Raw genomic sequence first — 23,532 nt, forward strand, 5'->3', positions numbered from 1 at the left:
ACTTTATCATTCAACATGGACATCTATGCATTGTTCAATTTCTCGGCCACGGCGAGGGGGGGGCTCACTTTTGAATCTCTGCCTCTGTTGCTGGAGGACCTTGTCCCGCCCCTGTGTGTGGGACAAAACCCCAAACCCTTCGATAATAATGACAGGTATTCCTGAGGGATCTCCTCATCTGTCAAGTTGATAACTTCTAGATCTGCATTTGAGGCTTTGGCTCCTCTACTGTTAGTGTCTGTCACCTTCCCACCTTCTGCCCAGTGGCTAAAAAAGCCGAGGCAGAAGATGAGGAAGGTAACCCACTGTCTGAGTCCTCCTGACATGATGACTCCGTATCCTTACTGGTGTTATCCTGTTCTTTACTCTTTTTACTCCCTGTTTTGCTTGAGTTCTGCCCAAACTGTTTCTGTCTTAAATTGTATTGCTTTGGATTATCCTTCCCAGAGGCAGAGCTATCCGAGACGGGAATGCTGCTGCCTATGGAGGAGTCTGATTCATCTGCAGCCCGAGGCTGTTTTGGAGGTTCTTTCCTCGGAGATTTGGGTTTAATTGGGGGCCGCCTCCTCGGATTGCTCCACCTATATGCGGAGCCAATTTTATATGCCGTTCTATCGCGTAGGACCTTTTGGTCCCTATGTATGACCAAGTTTTTGTTAAATTGAGTAATATGTTTATCTAATTCTTCACTACGGGTTTTATATAGTGGATCTCTCTCAAAAGGTTTTAAAGAGTCAGAAACTTTCTGAATTTCCTCCTCAATTGATTTTAAATCCTCTGTATCCAATTCATTCATCAAAGTCAGGCAGATTTTTGCGCAGCACTCAAAATTCCTCTCCTATCGTTTCTTGAAATCTTCCGTCAGATTCCGACGATGGGGGAAGATCTGAAATTGTAGCCAGAGAGGAGCAAACTGATCATCCAAGTATATCTTGTTGTATTTCAAATTCCACCAGAGTTTGGATTTTCTTTCATATAATTTAGTTAGCTTTCTAAAGCCACCATTAGTTAATTGCTGTGCATCCCTAACACCCTGCGTCTGCATGCAATCCTTCTCCACCCGGGCCAGAAGGCTATCCCACTGGAGCATCTCACACCTCCGACTGTGAATGACACCCCCAGTGAAATCCCTGATCCTGAGGATCAAAATATCCCACGCTATGTGGGTATTAATCTCGCCGGGCACAAAGGGGTGTGATCAATTTGTGGTCACCCAGGCCCCCCACTCCAAAGTAGCAGTAGTACAAACTATGAGATAGACTAAAGGAGGAGTGAGACCTGATTGAATACAAATCAGTCTTATTCAAAAATACAAAACTTTATTCAAACATATGCTCATTATTAAAAACTGCAAGATAAAATCCCACCATGTAGCCCACCCCCACCCCATCCATGCACATACCCACCCCATCCATGCACATACCCACCCAGGCGTCCCCTATACTCTCCCCCTCCTAAGCATAAATGTATCTCTGGATCGTGTGCACACGTATTAATGGCTGCGCAGCCCTGCAAAAATGGGTCAAAACCTTGTTATGAAAAAATGTTGCTGAATCTCTCACAAGCGGAGATTTATGGATATCATAAGCAGTTCATTTGAAAATGGATTCCAGAACATTCATCCAGTACATAATGATTTCTTCATATCATATAGCCTCCTATATTGTATGGGGACCGTGCACATAATCATCCAATAGATCAAAATAGAGTACTCAGCGTCCCATCAGGCTAGCAAGTCACCTCAGTGTAGTATGTTGATATGGCAGAGTGCAGTCCTATATTATAGCATAACATAGCACATACAGTATGATTCCTAAGGAACTTTTGGCAAACAAGCACATCAAGTGAAATGAAATGTATTGGATTTGCAGAAAGTGCACAATAATTGTTTAAATAAAATTAGAAAAAATAAAATAGAATGTAGAAAATATCTATATTTGCAGCGACCAAAGAAAGGTGCAAAGCCCTGGTTAATAATATAATGAACAAAAAAACAAGAACAACCGACCAGTATATTGCTGCACACTATTAAGTATGGAAAAATACACTGCAATAAAGTTAGTTCAAAATTGTATAAATCTTTATTAAATATCGTATAATTGTGCTAAATTAGCACCTATCAGTGATGGCTAATGTCGGCCAAAGAACCACCTAAAAATCCTCACCCCTTCACACATAAAAACATCTATGAATATCTGACCATTCTGGAAACTCCTCAAAAACCCTCCAGTAAGGAACGTGAGGTAATCTAGCACACAACACAATTAGGTGTGGCCAAGCGATGTCAAAAAATGTATACACTCACAGAGGTTAGCAAACGGAGACCAACATGATCTAGATATAAACGCCATAATTAAGCCTAACCAATAGACTGCATGCTAATAGCAAGTTGATCAGACTATGATGAAATTAGCCCTTGACCAATAAACTGCAGATATCTATAGCCCCACTACGCTGTATAGAAATAGAAAACACTGTGGTACCACCAAAAATAGCATGCTTCAAAAGATGTAGACAAAAAATAGACCACATTTCAGTTCCAGAACACCAGCTAAGTAGCATTGGTATATGTTGTTATCTTTGATATAGCAGCAGTAATAGGCCATAGTTCTTCATAGTATAGGCACAGTCTGTGGTGTCCTCTTCATGCAATACACACAACAAGAGACCCTAACAGTTCACCATCAGCACCACAGCGCAGCCACACTCCTATGCAATAGGTGTCATTTCATCAAGAGTAATCTTGTTTCCCTGTCCAATCGCAACAGAGATTCCTCAGAGAACAAATGCTTCACATAGGATTTTTCACCACGTTATATATAGCTATACTTATCGTTCTTCTAAACAGTTTTCATGCTGGATTGTGCCTTGCTATGACAGTCACTGGGCCCAGGCTATTGTAGTCTTCAGCAGTGCATAAGCCATGCTGGCATGGCGGCTCAGCGTCCGGATGTATTGGTAAGCTGCGTTAATGCATTTCGCCCCGCCCCAAGAGCTTCATCAGAACGTATGTCACGTACATCCGCAATACATGCGTATTTATAGCCGGAACGTATGACGTAAGGATATTGTGCCATCTTGTGGCCATATTGAGTCTTTCAGGGATTTCCGCAATACATGCGTAATTAACTCCGGAATAGTTGTAGTCATGTTACTGCACCATCTTGTAGCCATGTTAATTCTTTCAGGGATTGCCGCAATACATGCGTAATTATCTCCGGAATGGCTGTGATCAAGTTATTGCACCACCTTGTGGTCATATTTATTCTTACACCAGTTATATACAATACAACTAGACCATAGCATTACATGCTGCTCATAATAATTATATCCATTTTTTCTATCCTTTACACATGATCCATTTACAATATAATCTTTAATTCATATCTTAATAGTTCCAGCCATAGTTAAGTGTATAAAGGGGAGAAAGTGTATCGAAACTATACCTAATAGTAATCATAATCCACCGGGGGAGCCGGCAGCCCACTCAGACCATTGTCAATTGCCCAACTATCTACAAGAACACCTTTACATTTAGATCTGTATTTAGACCTTTTGGGCTTAGTGTATCAAGGACATATGTCCAACAGCTCTCCTTCTTGTACAACTGTACATCAGTATTCATATATCTCGTTCCAGGATTGAGATGATATATGACCTTAACCCTTAAAGTAGAGGGATCAGCATTATGATGCTCTAAAAACAGGATAATAATGAGGATCTTATGGGACAAACAGATATTGATGACTTTGATCTTATAGAGGGGATGGAGGACGAGGAGATGGGTTTACTTGAACTACCATTACATACGGATATGCGTCCCAAATCCGTATACATGCCATCAATCCAACAAAATAAATATATATCAATCTTCAATGAATGTTTAATGAGTGAAATTACATCATAGGGTGAGATGGCATTAGAATATGATAACCTCACCTATAGGGAGAGACAGTCTTTAACCTCCCTGGTGGTCTATTAGGAACCGCCAGGGGGCAGCGCAACATTATTTTGTAATTTTTTTTTTATATCATGTAGCGAGCCTAGGGCTCGCTACATGATAGCCGCTGTACAGCTGCATCCCCCCGCCTGCTTTGATCGCCTCCGGCGATCAAGGGCTTCCCCCGGCGCCATGGCAATGGGGCGGGATGACATCACCGACGTCATGGACGTCATGACGTCTAAGGGAGTCCCGATCCACCCCTCAGCGCTGCCTGGCACTGATTGGTCAGGCAGCGCACGGGGTCTGGGGGGGGGGTGCGGCGCGGCGCGGCGAGGCGAACAGCGGCGATTGAACGCGGAGCGGCGGCGATCGGAATGCACACGCAGCTAGCAAAGTGCTAGCTGTGTGTTGCAAAAAAAAGGACGTAAATCGGCCCAGCAGGGCCTGAGAAATCCTCCTGCGCGGCATAGCCCGAGCTCAGCTCGGGCTTACCGCCAGGGAGGTTAAAAAAGTTACAGAATCAGAAAGATATAATTATTAAACGTAGCGACAAAGGGGGCAATATAGTCCTTTGGCCGCGGGAGATGTATCTAGATGAGGCTTTGCATCAGTTGAATGATAGCGAATGCTATGAACGTGTAACAATGAATCAGTTTATTCGGTTAAAAGAGGATCTAAATCGAAAATTACAGTGGGGATATTTGGATAATGTCCTCACAGAGCGTGAATACAAAGCGTTGTCTGTGGATTAATATGTGGTACCTATACTGTACATGCAACCAAAAATACATAAAAATTGCTAAACGACCCCCTGGTCGACCAATAATTGCTGCAATCAACGCACCAACTGAGAAGTCAGCACAATATGTTGACCAAAAACTTAAACCTATGGTTGAACGTTTACCATCATTTGTACTTGACACTATGCAATTACTGGAAAAATTACTGAATGTTGTGGTTCCAGAGGGAGCCTTATTAGTAGGCCTTGATGTAGAATCTTTGTTCACCTCTATCCCAAACCAAGTGGGTCTGAGGGCAGTAGAGAAATACCTTTATAAGTTCTATCCATGTGAAGATATTCATAATGAGTTTGTTGTGCAATTATTGAAATTTATTTTGAATAACAACTTTTTTTCTTTTGACGGTAGATACCACAGACAAAAAAGGGGTGTGGCCATGGGGGCGGCGTGCTCTCCGGCTTACGCATGTCTCCATTTGGGCGCATGGGAGGATAAGGTCGTCTATGGGGACCCGCGTTTCCGGGAGCACGTCCCCACGTGGCTCCGCTATGTGGACGACATATTTATGCTATGGACCGGCACCCAAACCAGTTTGGAACAGTTCATAAAATCTTTGAATGTTAATAATTATAATATCTTTTTGTCATACAAAGCACATGAACAAATAATTGAATTTTTAGATGTGACAATTAAAAAAGAAGGTAATACATTGGAGAAGGACTTAGGAGTACTCATTGACAACAAGTTAAATAATCGTACTCAATGCCAAGCAGCTGCAGCTAAAGCTAACAAAATTTTGGGATGCATTAAAAGGGAAATAAAAACTCGAGATGCTAGCATAATATTGCCCCTGTTTAACTCTCTAGTAAGGCCACGTCTGGAATATGGAATTCAGTTCTGGGCACCACATTACAAAAAAGATATTGCAGTTTTAGAGCAGGTGCAGAGACGAGCAACAAAATTGATGCGTGGGATGGAAGGTCTCACTTATCGAGAAAGGTTAGATAAACTGGGTTTATTTAGTCTAGAGAAAAGACGCCTTAGAGGGGATCTAATTAACATGTATAAATACATCAGAGGGCAATATAATACCTTGGCGGATGAGCTTTTTGTCCCTAGGCCTTCTCAAAGGACTAGAGGACATGATCTGCGCATGGAGGAAAAACGTTTTAACCATTAATTTAGGAAAGGGTTCTTTACAGTAAGAGTGATTAAGATGTGGAATGCATTGCCACAGGAAGTCGTTATGGCAAACTCTATACCTGCATTTAAAGGGAGCTTAGATGCTTTCCTTGCGTTGAAAGACATCCATGGCTACAATTACTAGGTAATGCCTAATGATGTTGATCCAGGGATTTTATCTGATTGCCATCTGGAGTCGGGAAGGAATTTTTCCCTTTAGGGGCTAATTGGACCATACCTTGTAAGGGTTTTTTCGCCTTCCTCTGGATCAACAGGGATATGTGAGGGAGCAGGCTGGTGTTGTACTTTATACTGGTTGAACTCGATGGACGTATGTCTTTTTTCAACCAAAATAACTATGTAACTATGACTTTGACATATAGAAAACCGACAGCTGGGAATTTATTGCTTCATTACGATAGTGCACATCTCCAGTCACAAAAAAGGGCAGTGCCAATTGGGAAATTTTTAAGACTACGTAGAAATTGCAGTGATGTAGCACAATATAAAATTGAGGCCTATGACCTTAAGGAGAGGCTTAGGGCCAGGGGATATCTTCATAAATTATTAAAATCGGCTCTATATAGAGCACTAAAAAACGATTGAAGTACACTTCTGACTAAGATAAATCGACAAAATTGCAATTCTTCCCCACAACTAATTACGACCTATGGACCACAATGGGGAAGACTTAAAGATACCCTATATAGATTCTGGCCTATATTGCAGAAGGATAGGAGACTTGCTAAAGTAGTAGGGCCCAGACCTGTTGTGACTGCGAGGCGCAATAAAAATTTAGCTGATTTATTGACTAACCATAGACAAGACTTTTTCAAACGTAAAAATGGGATGCATAGATGCAATGATTGCTCTATATGTCCATTAATACAGGTCACTGATAAATTTACGAATTCAGCAGGAACAAAAGAATATGATATTAGACATGCAATGACATGCAAAACTAAAAATGTGATATATCAGATGACCTGCCCATGTGGTAAATTCTACATAGGGAAAACTAAAAGAGAGATGAGATCACGTATTCAGGAACATGTAAGAAACATTATAGATGCAGGAAAAGAGGAAAATGCAGAAAAAGAAAAGACACCGGTGGCTCTCCATTTTTTTAGAGCATAATAATGCTGATCCCTCTACTTTAACCTGCCTAGCGTTCTGGACGAGCTGAGCTCGTCCAGAATAAACAAGCTGAAAGTGTTTCTGACGAGCTCAGCTCGTCATGCAGTGCTGTCACTCACCACTGCTGTTCTGTGCGCATCAGCTGCCTCCAGGCGGCTCAGCTGGCTGCCACGAGCTCCCTCCTTGTACTGCTGCTGCTGAGGGGGTCCCTCTGTCACCCTCCTGGGTTTGATGTGGCCTCCAGTCGGCTCAGCAGGCTGCTGCGGGCTCCCTCCTTCTGCTGCTGCTGCTGCTGCTGCTGGGGAGTCCCTCTGTCTCCCTCCCGGGCTCGATTTGGTCAGTTTGCTGCGCATCTGCCACCTCCAGGTGGCTCAGTGGGCTGCCGTGGGCTCCCTCCTTCTCCCTCCTTCTCCCTCCTTGTATTGCTGCTGCTGCTGGGGGGTCCCTCTGTCACCCTCCCGGGCTCCCATTTGCTCTCCTCTGTGATCGGCTGGGCAGGCAAGATGGCGCTGCCCAGCCACTTCCTCTGATGTCAGCAGACTCAGAACTTCCTCTGATGCTGAGCTGGCGCCCCCCGGTGGCCGTCTCATACATTGCATAATTGGATTACATCAGTACACAAAGCTGATTGTAATCCAATCATGCCAAAGTAATTCAAAGATGTTTAGTAAACACCTGTGCACACTAAATAAAAGCCCAGAACCGTTACACCTCTTCCTCTTTCAGAGTCCCAGTGTCCATAGCTTAGTCTGCTTGTCAGCTCTGCTTTGTGATTTCTGTGCTTTGAGTGATTTCTGCCTTTCCAGCCTTTTCCAGTCTTTGCTACATACATATTGCAGTTATATTAGTCTTTTTCAAGACGCTGTGGTCCCTGTGTGTTTGCATTTGCTGGATTTTTATTTGATTTTTTTTTCCTGTCGCTGACCTTTGACCCCCGTATCCTGCTTTGGGGACATGGCTTCGTCTTCCCGGAGGCGTTTGTGTGACCAGGAGCTGCTGGATGTCCTGGAGGGAAGCGACAGTGAGGAGGAGCTTGTTGAGGAGTCTACGGACAGCGAGGTTCCCGGTGACCTGTCTTCGGAGTCGGAGAGCAGTGACGGCGAAACCGAGGAGCCAGTGAGTGTCGCACGCACTTGGTGTGAACTAGAGAGCCCCACTCAAGCTCCGCCACCCAGGTTCCCCTTCACAGGGGCACCCGGGCAGAAGATCGCATGCGACCACAGTCCGCTGTCCTACCTGGAGCTATTCCTCACCGATGAGGTCATCCGTAAGATCGTAGAGGAGACCAATCGGTATGCAGCGCAGCAGCAGGAGGGTGCTTCTCTACCCAGGTTCTCTCGGAGCCGAAAGTGGGAACCTGTCACCTGTGATGATATCTGGGTGTTCCTGGGCCTCATCATCCTCCAGGGAGTTGTCGGTAAGCCGCTGCAGAAGTGGTACTGGACCACTAACAAGATCCTCAGTACCCCTTTCTTTGGATCCGTTATGTCCGAGCCCCGCTTCACCCTCATCATGAAGTACCTGCACTTCAGCAACAATGATGAGTTTGATGAGGCCACCCACCCCGCTCCCAAGCTGAAGAAAATTTGGGAGATCTATCAGCTGATTGTTGCCAATTTCAAGGCTGTGTACGTTCCGGACAGAGACATCACCGTGGACGAGAGCCTCATGGCGTACAAGGGGAGACTGAGCTGGGTGCAATTTATTGCATCCAAAAGGGCACGCTTTGGGGTGAAGTCCTTTATGCTGTGTGAGGCCAAGACCGGCTACATATGGAACTCTGTGATATACACAGGTAAAGGCACACAGTTTGCACCTCAGTACAGGGAGTTTGGGTGTGCTACCTCCTCTGTACTAACTCTTATTGAGCCTTTGCTGGATCAGGGGTACTGCCTTACGACAGACAATTTTTACAGCTCCCCGGAACTATTTGAGCACCTGATCCAGCATAAGACTGACGCATACGGCACGGTGAGGGCTAACCGTCGCCATATGCCATCGGTCTTTACTGCCAGGAAGCTGAAGAAGGGGGAGGTTGTTGCCTGGCAGAAGGGCAAAATGATGGCTCTGAGGTGGAGGGACAAGCGGGATGTGTGCGTCCTCAGCACTGTTCACAACGCAGAGACTGCCCGCACCACTACCAGGAGTCGACAGGAGGTTGAGAAGCCCAAAGCAGTGTTGGATTACAACAAAACGATGGGGAGTGTGGACAGGGCTGATGGAGCAATGTCGTTTTATCCGGCTGTCCGCAAACAGCAGCGGAAATACTACAAAAAGATTTTTCGCCACCTGCTGGAACAATGTATGTGGAACTCTTATGCCCTGTACAAACAAAATAGTGACAGTCCTGTACCCCACCACGACTTCATCTGGAAGCTCACAGAAGCCATCTGTGTCAAACACCCCCCACCGGAGTCAGCAGCTAGACCGGGGCGCAGGGCGTCATACGTCGTAAACCCGACACGGCTTTCTGGACGCCACTTTGCTGAACATTTACCGCCGACCGCCCTGAAACAAGCCCCTACAAGGAGGTGCGTAGTCTGCTGCAATAAAAAGGGCAAAGACGGCAAAAAAATTAGAAAGGAGAGCCGTTTTTATTGCCCAGACTGTGACGTGGCACTTTGTATAATACCTTGTTTCAAGGAGTACCACACTAAGGAGGTGTTTTAGGGGTAAACCTCTAGACTTGTGTGTACATTTTTCTGCCTTCATTTATTTATTTCTGTGTTTTCTTGATATTTCTGCATTGATTAAAAATGCAAGCTATTTATGTTTGTCATTAATAAATTTTATTTTATTTTTGACAAGAATTTGTGTTTGACACTTTTATTATACTCCTAATGTATACTAAACTCTTGCTTGACTCATTTTGGTAAGTTACAGGAAAAAGGTTCTGAAAATTAATTGTACCACTTTTTGCACGGAAATCCTGGGGAATCAGAACGCCGAGGTGGTTAAGGGTTAAAGCCATATATCATCTCAATCCTAGAACAAGATATATGAATACTGATGTACAGTTGTACAAGAAGGAGAGCTATTGGACATATGTCCTTGATACACTAAGCCCAAAAGGTCTAAATACAGATCTAAATGTAAAGGTGTTCTTGTAGATAGTTGGGCAATTGACAATGGTCTGAGTGGGCTGCCGGCTCCCCCGGTGGATTATGATTACTATTAGGTATAATTTCGATACACTTTCTCCCCCTTTATACACTTAACTATGGCTGGAACTATTAAGATATGAATTAAAGATTATACTGTAAATGGATCATGTGTAAAGGATAGAAAAAAATGGATATAATTATTATGAGCAGCATGTAATGCTATGGTCTAGTTGTATTGTATATAACTGGTGTAAGAATAAATATGACCACAAGGTGGTGCAATAACTTGATCACAGCCATTCCGGAGATAATTACGCATGTATTGCGGCAATCCCTGAAATAATTAACATGGCCAGAAGATGGTGCAATAACATGACTACAACTATTCGGAGTTATTTATGCATGTATTGCGGAAATCCCTGAAAGACTCAATATGGCCACAAGATGGCACAATATCCTTACATCATATGTTCCAGCTATAAATACGCATGTATTGCGGATGTACGTGACATACGTTCTGACGAAGCTCTGAGGGCGGGGCGAAATGCATTAACGCAGCTTACCAATACATCCGGACGTCGAGCCGCCATGCCAGCATGGCTTATGCACTGCTGAAGACTACAATAGCCTGGGCCCAGTGACTGTCATAGCAAGGCACAATCCAGCATGAAAACTGTTTAGAAGAACGATAAGTATAGCTATATATAACGTGATGAAAAATCCTATGTGAAGCATTTGTTCTCTGAGGAATCTCTGTTGCGATTGGACAGGGAAACAAGATTACTCTTGATGAAATGACACCTATTGCATAGGAGTGTGGCTGCGCTGTGGTGCTGATGGTGAACTGTTAGGGTCTCTTGTCGTGTGTATTGTATGAAGAGGACACCACAGACTGTGCCTATACTATGAAGAACTAAGGCCTATTACTGCTGCTATATCAAAGATAACAACATATACCAATGCTACTTAGCTGGTGTTCTGGAACTGAAATGTGGTCTATTTTTTGTCTACATCTTTTGAAGCATGCTATTTTTGGTGGTACCACAGTGTTTTCTATTTCTATACAGCGTAGTGGGGCTATAGATATCTGCAGTTTATTGGTCAAGGGCTAATTTCATCATAGTCTGATCAACTTGCTATTAGCATGCAGTCTATTGGTTAGGCTTAATTATGGCGTTTATATCTAGATCATGTTGGTCTCCGTTTTCTAACCTCTGTGAGTGTATACATTTTTGAAATCGCTTGGCCACACCTAATTGTGTTGTGTGCTAGATTACCTCACGTTCCTTACTGGAGGGTTTTTGAGGAGTTTCCAGAATGGTCAGATATTCATAGATGTTTTATGTGTGAAGGGGTGAGGATTTTTAGGTGGTTCTTTGGCCGACATTAGCCATCACTGATAGGTGCTAATTTAGCACAATTATACGATATTTAATAAAGATTTATACAATTTTGAACTAACTTTATTGCAGTGTATTTTTCCATACTTAATAGTGTGCAACAATATACTGGTCGGTTGTTCTTAAATAAAATTAGGCTGGTGCATCATTTTATTCATTCCAAAACCTTTAGAACTAATTATTGGAACTCAAATTGGCTTGGTAAGTTCAGTGACCTCTGACCTACATACACAGGTAAATCCAATTAGGAGAAAATGTATTTAAGGGGGTCAATTGTAAGTTTCCCTAATTTTCTCTGAATAGTAGCAACATGGGGGTCTTAAAACAACTCTCAAATGACCTGAAGACAAAGATTGTTCACCATCATGGTTTACGGGAAGGACACAGAAAGCTGTTTCAGAGATTTCAGCTGTCTGTTTCCACAGTTAGGAACATATGGAGGAAATGGAAGATCACAGGCTCAGTTCAAGTTAAGGCTCGAAATGGCAGATCAAGAAAAATCTTGGATAAACAGAAGCGAGTATTGGTGAGAACAGTCAGAGTCAACCTACAGACCAGCACCAAAGACCTACAACATCATCTTGCTGCAGATGGAGTCACTGTGCATCGTTCAACCATTCGGCACACTTTACACAAGGAGATGCTGTATGCGAGAGTGATGCAGAGGAAGCCTTTTCTCCGCCCACAGCACAAACAGAGCCGCTTGAGGTATGCTAAAGCACATTTGGACAAACCAGCTTCATTTTGGAATAAAGTGCTGTGGACTGATGAAATTAAAAATGAGTTATTTGTGCATAACAAGGGGCGTTATGCTTGGAGGAAAAACAACACAGCATTCCAGGAAAATCACCTGCTACCTACAGTAAAATATGGTGGTGGTTTCATCATGCTGTGAGGCTGTGTGGCCAGTGCAGGAACTGGGAATCTTGTCAAAGTTGAGGGACGCATGGATTCCACTCAGTATCAGCAGATTCTGGAGACCAATGTCCAGGAATCAGTGAAAAAGCTGAAGCTGCACCGGGGCTGGATCTTTCAACAAGACAACGACCCTAAACACTACTCAAAATCCACTAAGGCATTCATGCAGATGAACAAGTGCAACATTCTGGAATGGCCATCTCAGTCCCCAGACCTGAATATAATTAAAAAATCGGTGGTATGAGTTAACCACTTCAGGACCTCAGGCTTACACCCCCCTAGTGACCAGGCCATCTATATATATAAAATCGTGTGTGTGTGTGTGTGTGTGTGTGTGTGTGTGTGTGTGTGTGTGTGTGTGTGTGTGTGTGTGTGTGTGTGTGTGTGTGTGTGTGTGTGTGTGTGTGTGTATGTGCCGCGATCACGCGAAAATGCCTTGACCGATTTGAACGAAACTTGGTATACAGATCCCTTACTACCTGGGATGATATGTTCTGGGGGTCTCGCGGCCCCCCTGCACACGTGGGCAGAGCTACAAACAGCCAATCAGATTTCACCCATTCAAGTCAATAGAAAAAATGGAAAAGGCTGCCATTCTCACAGTAATCAAGCCAGAGTCCCCACACTTGGCACAATTGGTCACTTGGTGACCGAGGTTACGAATCCGGGAAAAGTGGGAGGAGCATAAAACTGCCAATCAAATTTCAGCCATTCATTTTAAATGGGAAAATGTAAACTGTAGGCCATTCTTAGACTGTTAATCGCAGGGTTCTCAAACTTGCCACAGTTGATCACAGGGTGATTGCGATTAAGTTTCAAGAAAATGGGAGGAGCCTACAACAGCCAATCAAAATTAACCTATTGATTTTCAAGGGGAATATTTAAACTGCTGCTATTCTTACACTGTTAATGGCAGAGGCTTCAAACTTGCTACAGTTGGTCATTGGGTGACTGGTGTCCAAATTCACTAAAAGGGCGGGGCCACCTACAGCCAATCAGATTTCCTTGGTGGATAAACTGCTTCCATTCACACATTTTTGATGCCAGGAACCTGAAAGCTCACAAACTTGGTCACTGGGTGACTGTGTGTCAAGGTTACAAAAAGTGCGCGGAGCTTAAAACTATTTTCACTGGAAAATATAAACTGCAGCCATTCTTACACTGTTAATGGCAGGGCTCTCAAACTTTGCACAGTTGGTCACTGGATGAATGAGATTACGATTTTGGAAGGTGGGTGGAGTCTACAACAGCCAATAAAAAATCACCTTTTGTTTTCAACGGAAATATTTAAGCTGCTACCATTCTTATACTGTTAATAAAACCTGATACAGTCAGTCATTGGGTGACTAGGGTTCAAATTCAGAAAGAGGGCGGAGCCACAAACAGCCATATTTGTTTATTTTTCAATGGAAATATACAAAGTATTGATACCAAGGACCGCAAAGCTGATAAATTTGATAACTGAGTGACTGTATGTCAAGGTTAGAAAAAGTGGCCGGTGCCAACAACTAAATTTTTCACATGGCAGGGTTCCCAAACTTTACACAATTAGCCACTGGGTGACTGGGATGAATATTCAGAAATGTGGGTGGAGCCTAGCTACAGCGCCAATCAAAATTGACCTATTGATTTTCAAGGGGAATATTTACATTGCTACCATTCTTACACTGTTAATGGCAGAAGCCTCAAACCTAATACAGTCAGTCACTGGGTGACTGGGGTCCAAATTCACTAGAGCCACAAACAGCCAATCCGATTTGTTAGATTGATTTCAGCCGGTCTCTTATTGGCAGGGTTCTCAAACGTGACACAGTTGGCCACTAGGTGACTGGGACTAATATTCAGGAAAGTGGGTGGAGCCTACAGCAGTCAATCAAAATTCACCTTTTGATTTTCAAGGGGAATATTTACATTGCTGCCATTCATACACTCTTAATGGCAGAGGCCTCAAATCTGGTACAGTCAGTCACTGGGAGACTGGGGTTTAAATCCTGAAGGGAGCGGGCCAAATACAGCCTATCAGATTTGTTTAATTTCAATGGTAAAATGCAACTTATTTATGCCAAGGACCCCAAAGCTCATAAACTTGGTCATTGAGTGACTGTATGTTAACCACTTGCCGACCGCGCACTCATAATGCGCGTCGGCAAATTGGTAGCTGCAGGACCAGCGACGCACATCTGCGTTGCTGGCTGCAGGCTAATTAATCAGGAAGCAGCCGCTCGCGCGAGCGGCTGCTTCCTGTCAATTCACGGCGGGGGACTCCGTGAATAGCCTGCGGGCCGCCGATCGCGGCTCGCAGGCTAAATGGAAACACAAGCGGAAATAATCTGCTTTGTTTACATTTGTACAACGCTGCTAACAGTAGCAGCGTTGTACCAGATCAGCAATCCCCGGCCAATCAGCGGCCGGGGATCGCTGTCACATGACAGGCAGGAACCTGTTAGAGGCTGCACAGGACAGATCCGTTCCTGTGCAGCCTCCGATCTCCGGGGCAGGGAGGGAGGAGAGGGAGAGGGGGAATCCTGCGGTGGAGGGGGCTTTGAGGTGCCCCCTCCACCAACCACACGCAGGCAGGAGCGATCAGACCCCCCCAGCACATCATCCCCCTAGTGGGGAAAAAAGGGGGACGATCTGGTCGCTCTGCCTAATGGTTGATCTGTGCTGGGGGCTGTAGAGCCCACCCAGCACAGATCTCTGTAAACACCGCTGGTCCTTAAGGGGGGGGTAAAGGCTGGGTCCTCAAGTGGTTAAGGTTAGAAATAGTGCGCGGAGCCAAAAACAACTAACTTTTTACATTGGAAAATATAAACTGCAACTTTTCTTACATTGTTAATGGCAGGGTTCTCAAACTTCATACAGTTGGTCACTGGGTGACCGGGATTAATATTCGGAAAAGTAGGTGGAGCCTACAAGAGCCAATCAAAATTCACCTATTGATTTTCAAGGGGAATATTGAAACTGCAGCCATTCTTACACTGTTAATGGCAGAGGCCTCAAACCTGCTACAGTCGGTCATTAAGTGTCTGGGGTTCAAATTCAGTAAAGGGGCGGAGCCAAACACTGCCAATCAGATTTCTTTGCTGGATAAACTGCTTCCATTAGCAGAATTTTGATGCCAGGAACCCAAAAGCTCACAAACTTAATCATTGAGTGACTGTGTGTCAAGGTTACAAAAACTGGGTGGAGTCAAAGACAGATTTTTCAGGGAAATTGTAAACTGCAGCCTTTCCTCACTGTCAATGGCAGGGTTCTCAAACTTTGCACAGCTGGTTACTGGGTGACTGGGATTAATATTCAGAAAAGTGGGTGGAGCCTAAAAATGCCAATCAAAAATCACTTATCACTTTTCAAGGAGAATATTAAAATTGCTGCCATTCTTGCACTGTTAATGGCACAGGCCTCAAACCTGGTACAGTTGGGCATTGGGTCACTGGGGTTCAAATTCAGAAAAGGGGACAGAGCCACAAACAGTCAATCAGATTTGTTTCATTTCATGGGAAAGTACACATTATCGATGCCAAGGACCCCAAAGCTCACAAAATTGGTCATTGAGTGACTGTGTGTCCAGGTTACAAAAAGTGGGCAGAACCAAAACCAAATTTCACTGGGAAAATATAAACTGCAGCCATTCTTACACTGTTAATGGCAGGGTTCTCAAACTTTGCCCAGATGGTCACTGGGTGACTGAGATTAATATTCAGGGAAGTGGGTGGAGCCTATAATAGCCAATAACATTTTTTTTAATAGGGTTTTCCCTTCCTCCCTCTCCCTCCCTCCCCCCTATGCCATCCTAATCACTATAGGATGGCGATCGTCACTTTTCCCCGCCTCTCATAGGTATCAGCCTATGAGAGGCCACGCAGATTGAGCCACTCTGAGGGACAGCCCAAAGTCCCTCAAAAAGCGCTGCAGGAGATAGCAGCGCTGTACAATTGTAAACAAAGAGGAATTCTTTCTCCTGTCGGCTCTTACCAGCGTGCTAGCCGGGTTTGCAGCTGGCAGGCTAATCGCGAACCAGAGCTCTGTGAACTGGCAGGGAACGATCACACATGCGTGTGTGTTCCCTGCAAAACTGCAGCTCCGGGACTTGACGCCAATCGGCGTTAGGTGGTCCTGGGGCTGCCGCCGCAGTTACACCCATCGGCAAGATGCGGTCGTTAAGTAGTTAAGAGAGTTGTCCATGCTCAAACCTGCCATCAAACCTGAATGAACTAGAGATGTTTTGTAAAGAGGAATGGTCCAAAATACCTTCAACCAGAATCCAGACTCTCATTGGAACCTACAGGAAGCATTTAGAGGCTGTAATTTCTGCTAAAGCAGGGTCTACTAAATATTGATTTAATTTATTTTTTGTGGTGCCCAAATTTATGAACCTGCCTAATTTTGTTTAAACAATTATTGCACACTTTCTATAAATCCAATAAACTTCATTTCACTCCTCATATATTACTGTGTGTCTCCTATATGATATATTTAACTTACATTTTTTATTGTAACAACCAATGATTTATACAGAAAGATCCTGACAATTAACAAGATTGCCCAAACCTTAGCATCCCACTGTATATTCTTTCAAGTATATGCTAACCATAACTTCTCAAAAACGTCCTGGGTGCAGTATAACTAGACTAATCAGATCATTTCTTATTTTTAAAACTTTTGCATTTTTCATCAAATATCTTTTCTATTTATGTTCACAGATCCAGTTTCATGCCCAGTGTGCAGTGGACTTGGCGGTGGAGAGGTGGCTGGTATTGTGATTGGAGTCATTGCTGGGATCATCATTATTATAGTCACAGTGTATTTTGTTCTAAAGGCAAAAAAAAGTATGTAATCTGTCTATGTAAGTTTTTTTACAATCCTCAAAATTTTTTAAGGATATATTGAATCATTTGGATTTGTTAAGATACTGGACAAAGAATCAGGAATCAGGGGATGACCACAGTTTGCAGCAAGTACTAAGACTGAGACCAGAAATATTGTGCAATAGTGAAAGACCCTGAGGGGAAGCAAGGGAAGGGTTGTGAACATTGTAGGGCCCCATCAAAGTTTTGCGGGGGGGGGGGGGGGGGGGCATGAATTGTAGTTACACCACTGTGAACCACAACACAATGCAAATGCAATATCAATAACATGTGCACATAAACCGCCAGGAAACCTGTTTATTGAGTGCGAGCTGTCAAACTGTAATCACAGCTATCAGCCTGCCAGCGGCTGATCAGCGCTGGCAGGCTGTGTTTTTTATTTATTAAATAGATATACATGTATTGTATATATCGCTGACATCTAATGCAGTGCTGTACAGAGTATTAACATGACTATTACTACTGACAGAGACAGAATCCAAGTCATTATAAACATTACACTTTTTAATTTAATTTATTTCTTCATTACAGAAACTCATGAAGCTTCATTATATGAAAATTATAATATCCCCCCATCACACATCTATTCAACTACTCTACCAGGAACTGAGGTAAGTTTTCAATGAGTCTCCATTCTGAATTACCCTCATCGTCTGTGTTGATGCGTTTACAGTGGCCGTTGCGCTCCTTGTGCCAGCAGGAACGCAATGCAATGGAACGGGAAATAGGCATTGAAAGTTATACTCACGGTACATCAGTTACAGTGAAGCATCAATGAAAAGTATGCTTCACTCTTACATGCAATGCTTTATGAAGAAGCAACCGGTTATAGGGCAATGCCCCTGGGGAGGGGGGGGGGGGTTGTGTTAATGCTGCTGAACAAACAGTTACCAGTGTCCTGCAGTTTTGTGACAAGTGGTTCAGGGAGAGGAGAGGTTAGCCTGACAGATGCAAGTTAAATTATGCAGAATACCTTGTGCGGCAGATAAAGACAAATGGCTGTTACTTTCTGGATGACCTTTATATCTACAGTAATCAATTATAATTACTGAGCTCAAGTCTGTTGCAAATACTCACAGTGCAGTGAAGGTCCATCCTTCATCTTACTTATTTGGCCACACTGTCATAAAATCAGATAGGCTGCTGCAAGCTAATGCACATTGTCCTTTGCACATACAGTAAACCTCGTTGTTTAAGCTGGTTTTCTTAATAATCCTGTTTATTTTTTATCTTAATTTTTTTTTAAATTTGTTTCCTCCTGTGTAGCTAAAGGCAGGACAAGAATCAAATTATGAAGTAAGTATTTATGGCTGACAATGATTCTATCTTGGCTTGCCTTATGGTAATAACATATTAAGTCACAGCTATTATTATTATTATTATTATTATTATTAATCCACTTGTTGACAAGTAAAACATTTTTAGAGGCCAATTTCCTACTTGATCAAAAATATAAAGTTATTGATTGGACATAGGAGAACTTTTTTTTACCATCAACTGTAATAAACAAAAGGAATGTTAAAGCTAATAAATATATTCTGATTTGTTTTTGTTTTGTTTTTAACAATTAGCACATCTACTCATAGAGAACCTTATGGTGCCCATACACGATACATTAAAAACGTTTTCCCGTTTATTCGATCTAAATGATCGAATTGAATGAGAGTTGAAAATATTTTTTTTTTCAATCAAGAAATTCAAACGATTATCCCGTTTTTTCTAGAAAAATCTGATCGGACATGCTGTAAAAATCTTTATATTCGATCTAACGGAATAATCAAACTAAATTATCTAATTGAAAAAAATGAAAAATTGTACCATGTATGGGAACCTTTAGAGAGAGAAACACATGGAGAATAAACAAGCCTCTAAAGGTGGCCATTTTTTCCGATTAGATAATTTAGTTTGATTATTCCATTAGATCGAATATAAAGATTTTTCCAGCATGTCCGATCAGATTTTTCTATTAAAAAACGGGATAATCGTTCGAATTTCTTGATAAAAAAAAAATATTTTCAACTTTCATTCGATTTGATCATTTAGATTGAATAAACGGGAAAATCTAACGTTTTTATTGTATTGTGTATGGGCACCATGTAGTATGAAATGATCACCAGTGGGGAAGGTAGAAGGGGAGGGGCCTGTGTTGGTAGAATGTACTCTCACAAGTAGTTTCCAATAGCAACCAAAACGCAGGCATTTGAGGGACTGCTATTTGGCCACATTTAGGTTTTCCTAAAATGGCTGTGGGCTGGTTATGGGTGAGATGGGGAAATAAAACAATTAGGAAAACTAGAGAACTATATAGCTATACAACTTTTTTGTCATGAGGGTATATCACTGTTATTTTTGCAAATAAGGGATTGTAATTATTGAAGAAACACAAACAGAAAAATGTAAATATTGTCGCCATACATTGTACTAGGGACATACCGTAATTGTTTAATTCAATTCCCAGCCATAAAGATTTTGCATATAATTTTAAAAAAATGATTTGCATTAATGCATGTTATTAATGTACCAATTGCGTCATTTCATCTCTCTCTTTATCCATACAGCAATTAATGCATAAGGACAAAGACATATACCACCACCTGGTGGCCACTACAGGGAAGTAGTAATGGAACTTTTTAAGCATAAATATTTTTGCACGATGAAGAATGTAGACCGTAAAGTCAGACTCCTTAGCATGGAAGATGCAATGAAGACACTGGCAGTGCTGAAGACATTGGAAGATTTATGATGCCACCTCAATCCATCCATGTTTGGATTTTTAGTTCCTTGATGGACTGACCTGCTAAGGAGGAAAAGAGCAGCTTTACAGCAGCTAATTGGAAAGGGTTTTTTTTCCTGTTTTTTTTTTTATTGGTAGTACTAAGGGCTGGTTCACACGGACGTTAAATTCGCGTTAAACAATGGCCGTTGTGCAAAACAATGTTCAACTCTTTTTAAACGTCAAAAACAATTGAACGTTGGGAAGCACCGCTGAAGGTTACAAAATGTTTTTTTCTTTTTTTTGCCTGCTTGCATTTGAAAGCATTTGAGCAAGACGCCACAGTGCTGGTTCTGACGCTAAAGTGAACTGCTAAATGTAACCTTATTTTTCAATCTTATTTGTTTTTTACATTGAACATTTTACTTTGTTCTTTGTAGGACTCGGCACAGCATCACATTTGCAGGTCTTTATTTAATAATGCCTCTTCTCTGAAACTGTACTTAATAAAGAATTCTTAACTAAAGTACAAAGTTGACAAAAGCAGGTATCTACACGGGTGTGGAGGGATCTGGGATGGTTTATCATAGCTATGTAATGTGTAAAGACTGAGATATAGTGCTAGGGTTTTTTTTTTTTTTTTTTGTAATTTCTCTAAGCATTGCGTGGTATCTTTTTAGGGTTAATTTGTTGCTATGTCCTAGGAAGATTGTCAACCGTCAATGATTGACAACGAATCATGTTTTGTGCTGTAGAATTATGGACTTTGAATTGTTTGGAAATGGCCTTATAATTAAAGATGCTACCTCTATGGGCATTCTGGCCGCATACTACTTCCGGGTTGCAATGTCCCACAGTAGTACGCATGTCCTTTAGTACGCATGCCCTGGCCCAGCGGTGTGCATCCCTGATTGCAACGACATGCACCGCCAGGCCAGGGCATGCGTACTAAAGGACGCGTGCAGACACGGGCATGCATACTACTCCGAGACATTGCAACCCGGAAGTAGTATGGGGGCCGCTATCTGCGGCGAGCAGTTCGCGAGCTTTTTGCCTACATCTCTACTTATAATCCTTCAGAGGTTGATGGGCAGCAGCAATTGTTCTCCAGAATCATTGCTGATGTCTTTCCTTCTAGGTATTGTGTTAACACACCTGAATGCTCCGGACTAGACGATTACAAAACACCTACACATCTTCCGATTAATTCATTAAGTGCTTGTAACTAGTCAGGGACGGATCTAGGGGGGAGCAAGCGGGTCTCTTGCCCCAGGCGCAAATTGTTGAATTCTTAAAAAGGCGGCAAAATTTGGATGGGGAATGGCAGTTTAGGCGCCAAAACCTGACCTTGCCCCAGGCGCAACTTGGGGCAACTTGGTCTAGATCCGTCCCTGTAACTAGTAACACTTGGCTTCTACTTACCCCCTTAACATCTATGGAAGTGGCAAGGTGTACCTAATTTTTTACATACTGCTTCTGCATTTTGATCAAGTCTTTATTAAAAAAAAAAATATAGGACATGTTCTAATATGTCTTGTGTCATTCATATGAGGTTGTGTTCACCTAATTTTGATTACTGGTTACCAAAGGATTTTTTGTTATGTCTTTCTATTCAATAATACTTCCTTCACCTCACAACGGTATATGAAAATATATGGATTTTCATTTTTTTTGCTGAACACTTCATCATTGTTTCCTGATCTATGTAGGATGTGGGTTTATAAACCTTTTGGAATGTTGGTTGTTTAAACAGGAACTATTTTGAAATTGACTTATCATCAAACCAGATTCAAGCTGCATATAATTTGTATGAAAACAGTGGGGGATCCAGCTTCAAATTTTTGGGGGGCACAAAGGGAGCGCAATGGCTGGCTGGTGGGTCCCATTTGGGTGATCAAAATCGATGTTTGTACGGCAAGCTTTAGATATTTTCTTTGCCTAACTCAGGTGATAAAACTAAAGCTAACTAGTTTAGCAATGATAGAAACCAAATGTAACAATTACAAACAGAACTCAGAGGCTTTTGAGCAGAACAGATGTCCAACTGATGGTGCTATTGATGAAAAAAATTCACCTACAGATATATTTGGCTAGTTGGCTGGCATGCTTTAATCCTTACTTGCTAGCAAGCTGCTCCTGTGTGGACAGATCACAGACAAATCATTCCTGCCCCCAGCCTGTGTCTGATGACTCTACAAGCAAAAGACACACATACATCCACATAAAATAATTTAGCAGCAACTGTGTGCACAGTCTCTGTGGCTTAATTGGTTAGTGCATTTGTCTGTTAAAAGGTTGGTGGTCCAAACCCACCCAGGGACGGCCTTGCCTTTTGTGTCCAAAGAGAACCCCAGATAGCCATGTAGATTCATCTCTCTCTCTCTAGTAGTGATGGTCATCGCTTGATGCAGAATTGTATTTTCCATGATTTCAGGCGGAAATTGGTCATTCCGTTCCGTCAGAACGGAATTGCTTTTTCAATATGGCGGAATACCGAAATTGCCTGTGAAATTCCGTCGGTATCCGTTGATGGTTTTAAGCTGAAAATTCAGGAGAGAGAGAGAGAGAGAGAGAGAGAGAGAGAGAGAGAGAGAGAGAGAGAGAGAGAGAGAGAGAGAGAGAGAGAGAGAGATCCCTTGGTGGGCTTGAATCACCAACCTTTCGGTTAACAGCCAAATGCACTAATCAATTGCGCAACAGAGACTGTGCAGGGAGTTGCTACTAAATGGCTATCTGGGGTTCTCTGCGGACAACTGATGAACACAAAAGGCAAGGCCGTCCCTGGGTGGGTTTGAACCACCAACCTTTCGGTCAACAGCCAAATGCGCTAACCAATTGCGCCACAGAGACTGTGCACGCAGTTGCTGCTAAATGGCTATCTGGGGTTCTCTTTGGACAACTGTTGAACACAAAAGGCAAGGCCGTCCCTGGGTGGGTTGAACCACCAACCTTGCGGTTAACAGACAAATGCGCTAACCAATTGTGCCACAGAGACTGTGCACACAGTTGCTGCTAAATGATTTTATGGGGATGTATGTGTGTCTGGGAGGATGGGGGGAGGAAGTAAGTCTGCTCCAAGAAGTTTAACACCACTTTTTCCTACAGCAAAGCAATCACTGTGTGGCAGTAAGGTGGTGAGCATAGCTGCCTTCCAAGCAGTTGACCTGGGTTTCATTCCTGGCCAATGTATGTGAGCTTGCTTTTGACATCCTACAAATCCCTGGAAGAAAAGATCCATGAACATGGAGGAGGAGGAGGTGGAGGGGGTGTTTTTCACCTTCCAAAACGGTTTGGAAGCATTTAAAAGGGCACTTCGGTTTTTTTACCCAGATATCCGAATAGGTCGGATATCCACGGATAATGCGTCCAGATATCCGCGTACACGCAGATATCTAAAAGGTCAGATTCGGAGGGCGCATGCGCGGCGCTTCCGAGATGGCCGCCTGAGACAGGAGCTCCCGCCCGCACTTCCCTAAGCAGAGCCGCCTTACGCTTCCCTGCAGCACTGGACACGCGGCTCCTATCGG

The 23,532-nt window shown here is 42.9% G+C and overlaps 1 protein-coding gene and 1 non-coding gene across 2 annotated transcripts in view; one reads left to right on the forward strand and one right to left on the reverse strand.

Annotated features, from left to right (window-relative positions):
- Positions 1-20,446, forward strand: part of LOC137522898 (carcinoembryonic antigen-related cell adhesion molecule 1-like) — a 78,164-nt gene extending 57,718 nt beyond the window's left edge. Inside the window, exons 7-10 of the mRNA XM_068243033.1 lie at positions 17,128-17,270; positions 17,824-17,903; positions 18,559-18,588; positions 19,851-20,446. Coding sequence (XP_068099134.1) covers positions 17,128-17,261 — 134 coding nt within the window. The 3' untranslated portion in view covers positions 17,262-17,270; positions 17,824-17,903; positions 18,559-18,588; positions 19,851-20,446. The remainder of the gene's footprint in view (positions 1-17,127; positions 17,271-17,823; positions 17,904-18,558; positions 18,589-19,850) is intronic.
- A 2,335-nt stretch (positions 20,447-22,781) lies between these two features.
- On the reverse strand, positions 22,782-22,855 carry TRNAN-GUU (transfer RNA asparagine (anticodon GUU)). Its single transcript has one exon. It is a non-coding gene; the product is annotated as a tRNA-Asn (tRNA).
- Between the last annotated feature and the right edge of the window lie 677 nt (positions 22,856-23,532).

The sequence above is a fragment of the Hyperolius riggenbachi genome, chromosome 6 (assembly GCF_040937935.1).
Source record: "Hyperolius riggenbachi isolate aHypRig1 chromosome 6, aHypRig1.pri, whole genome shotgun sequence".
In the NCBI taxonomy this organism is placed as follows: Eukaryota; Metazoa; Chordata; class Amphibia; order Anura; family Hyperoliidae; genus Hyperolius; species Hyperolius riggenbachi.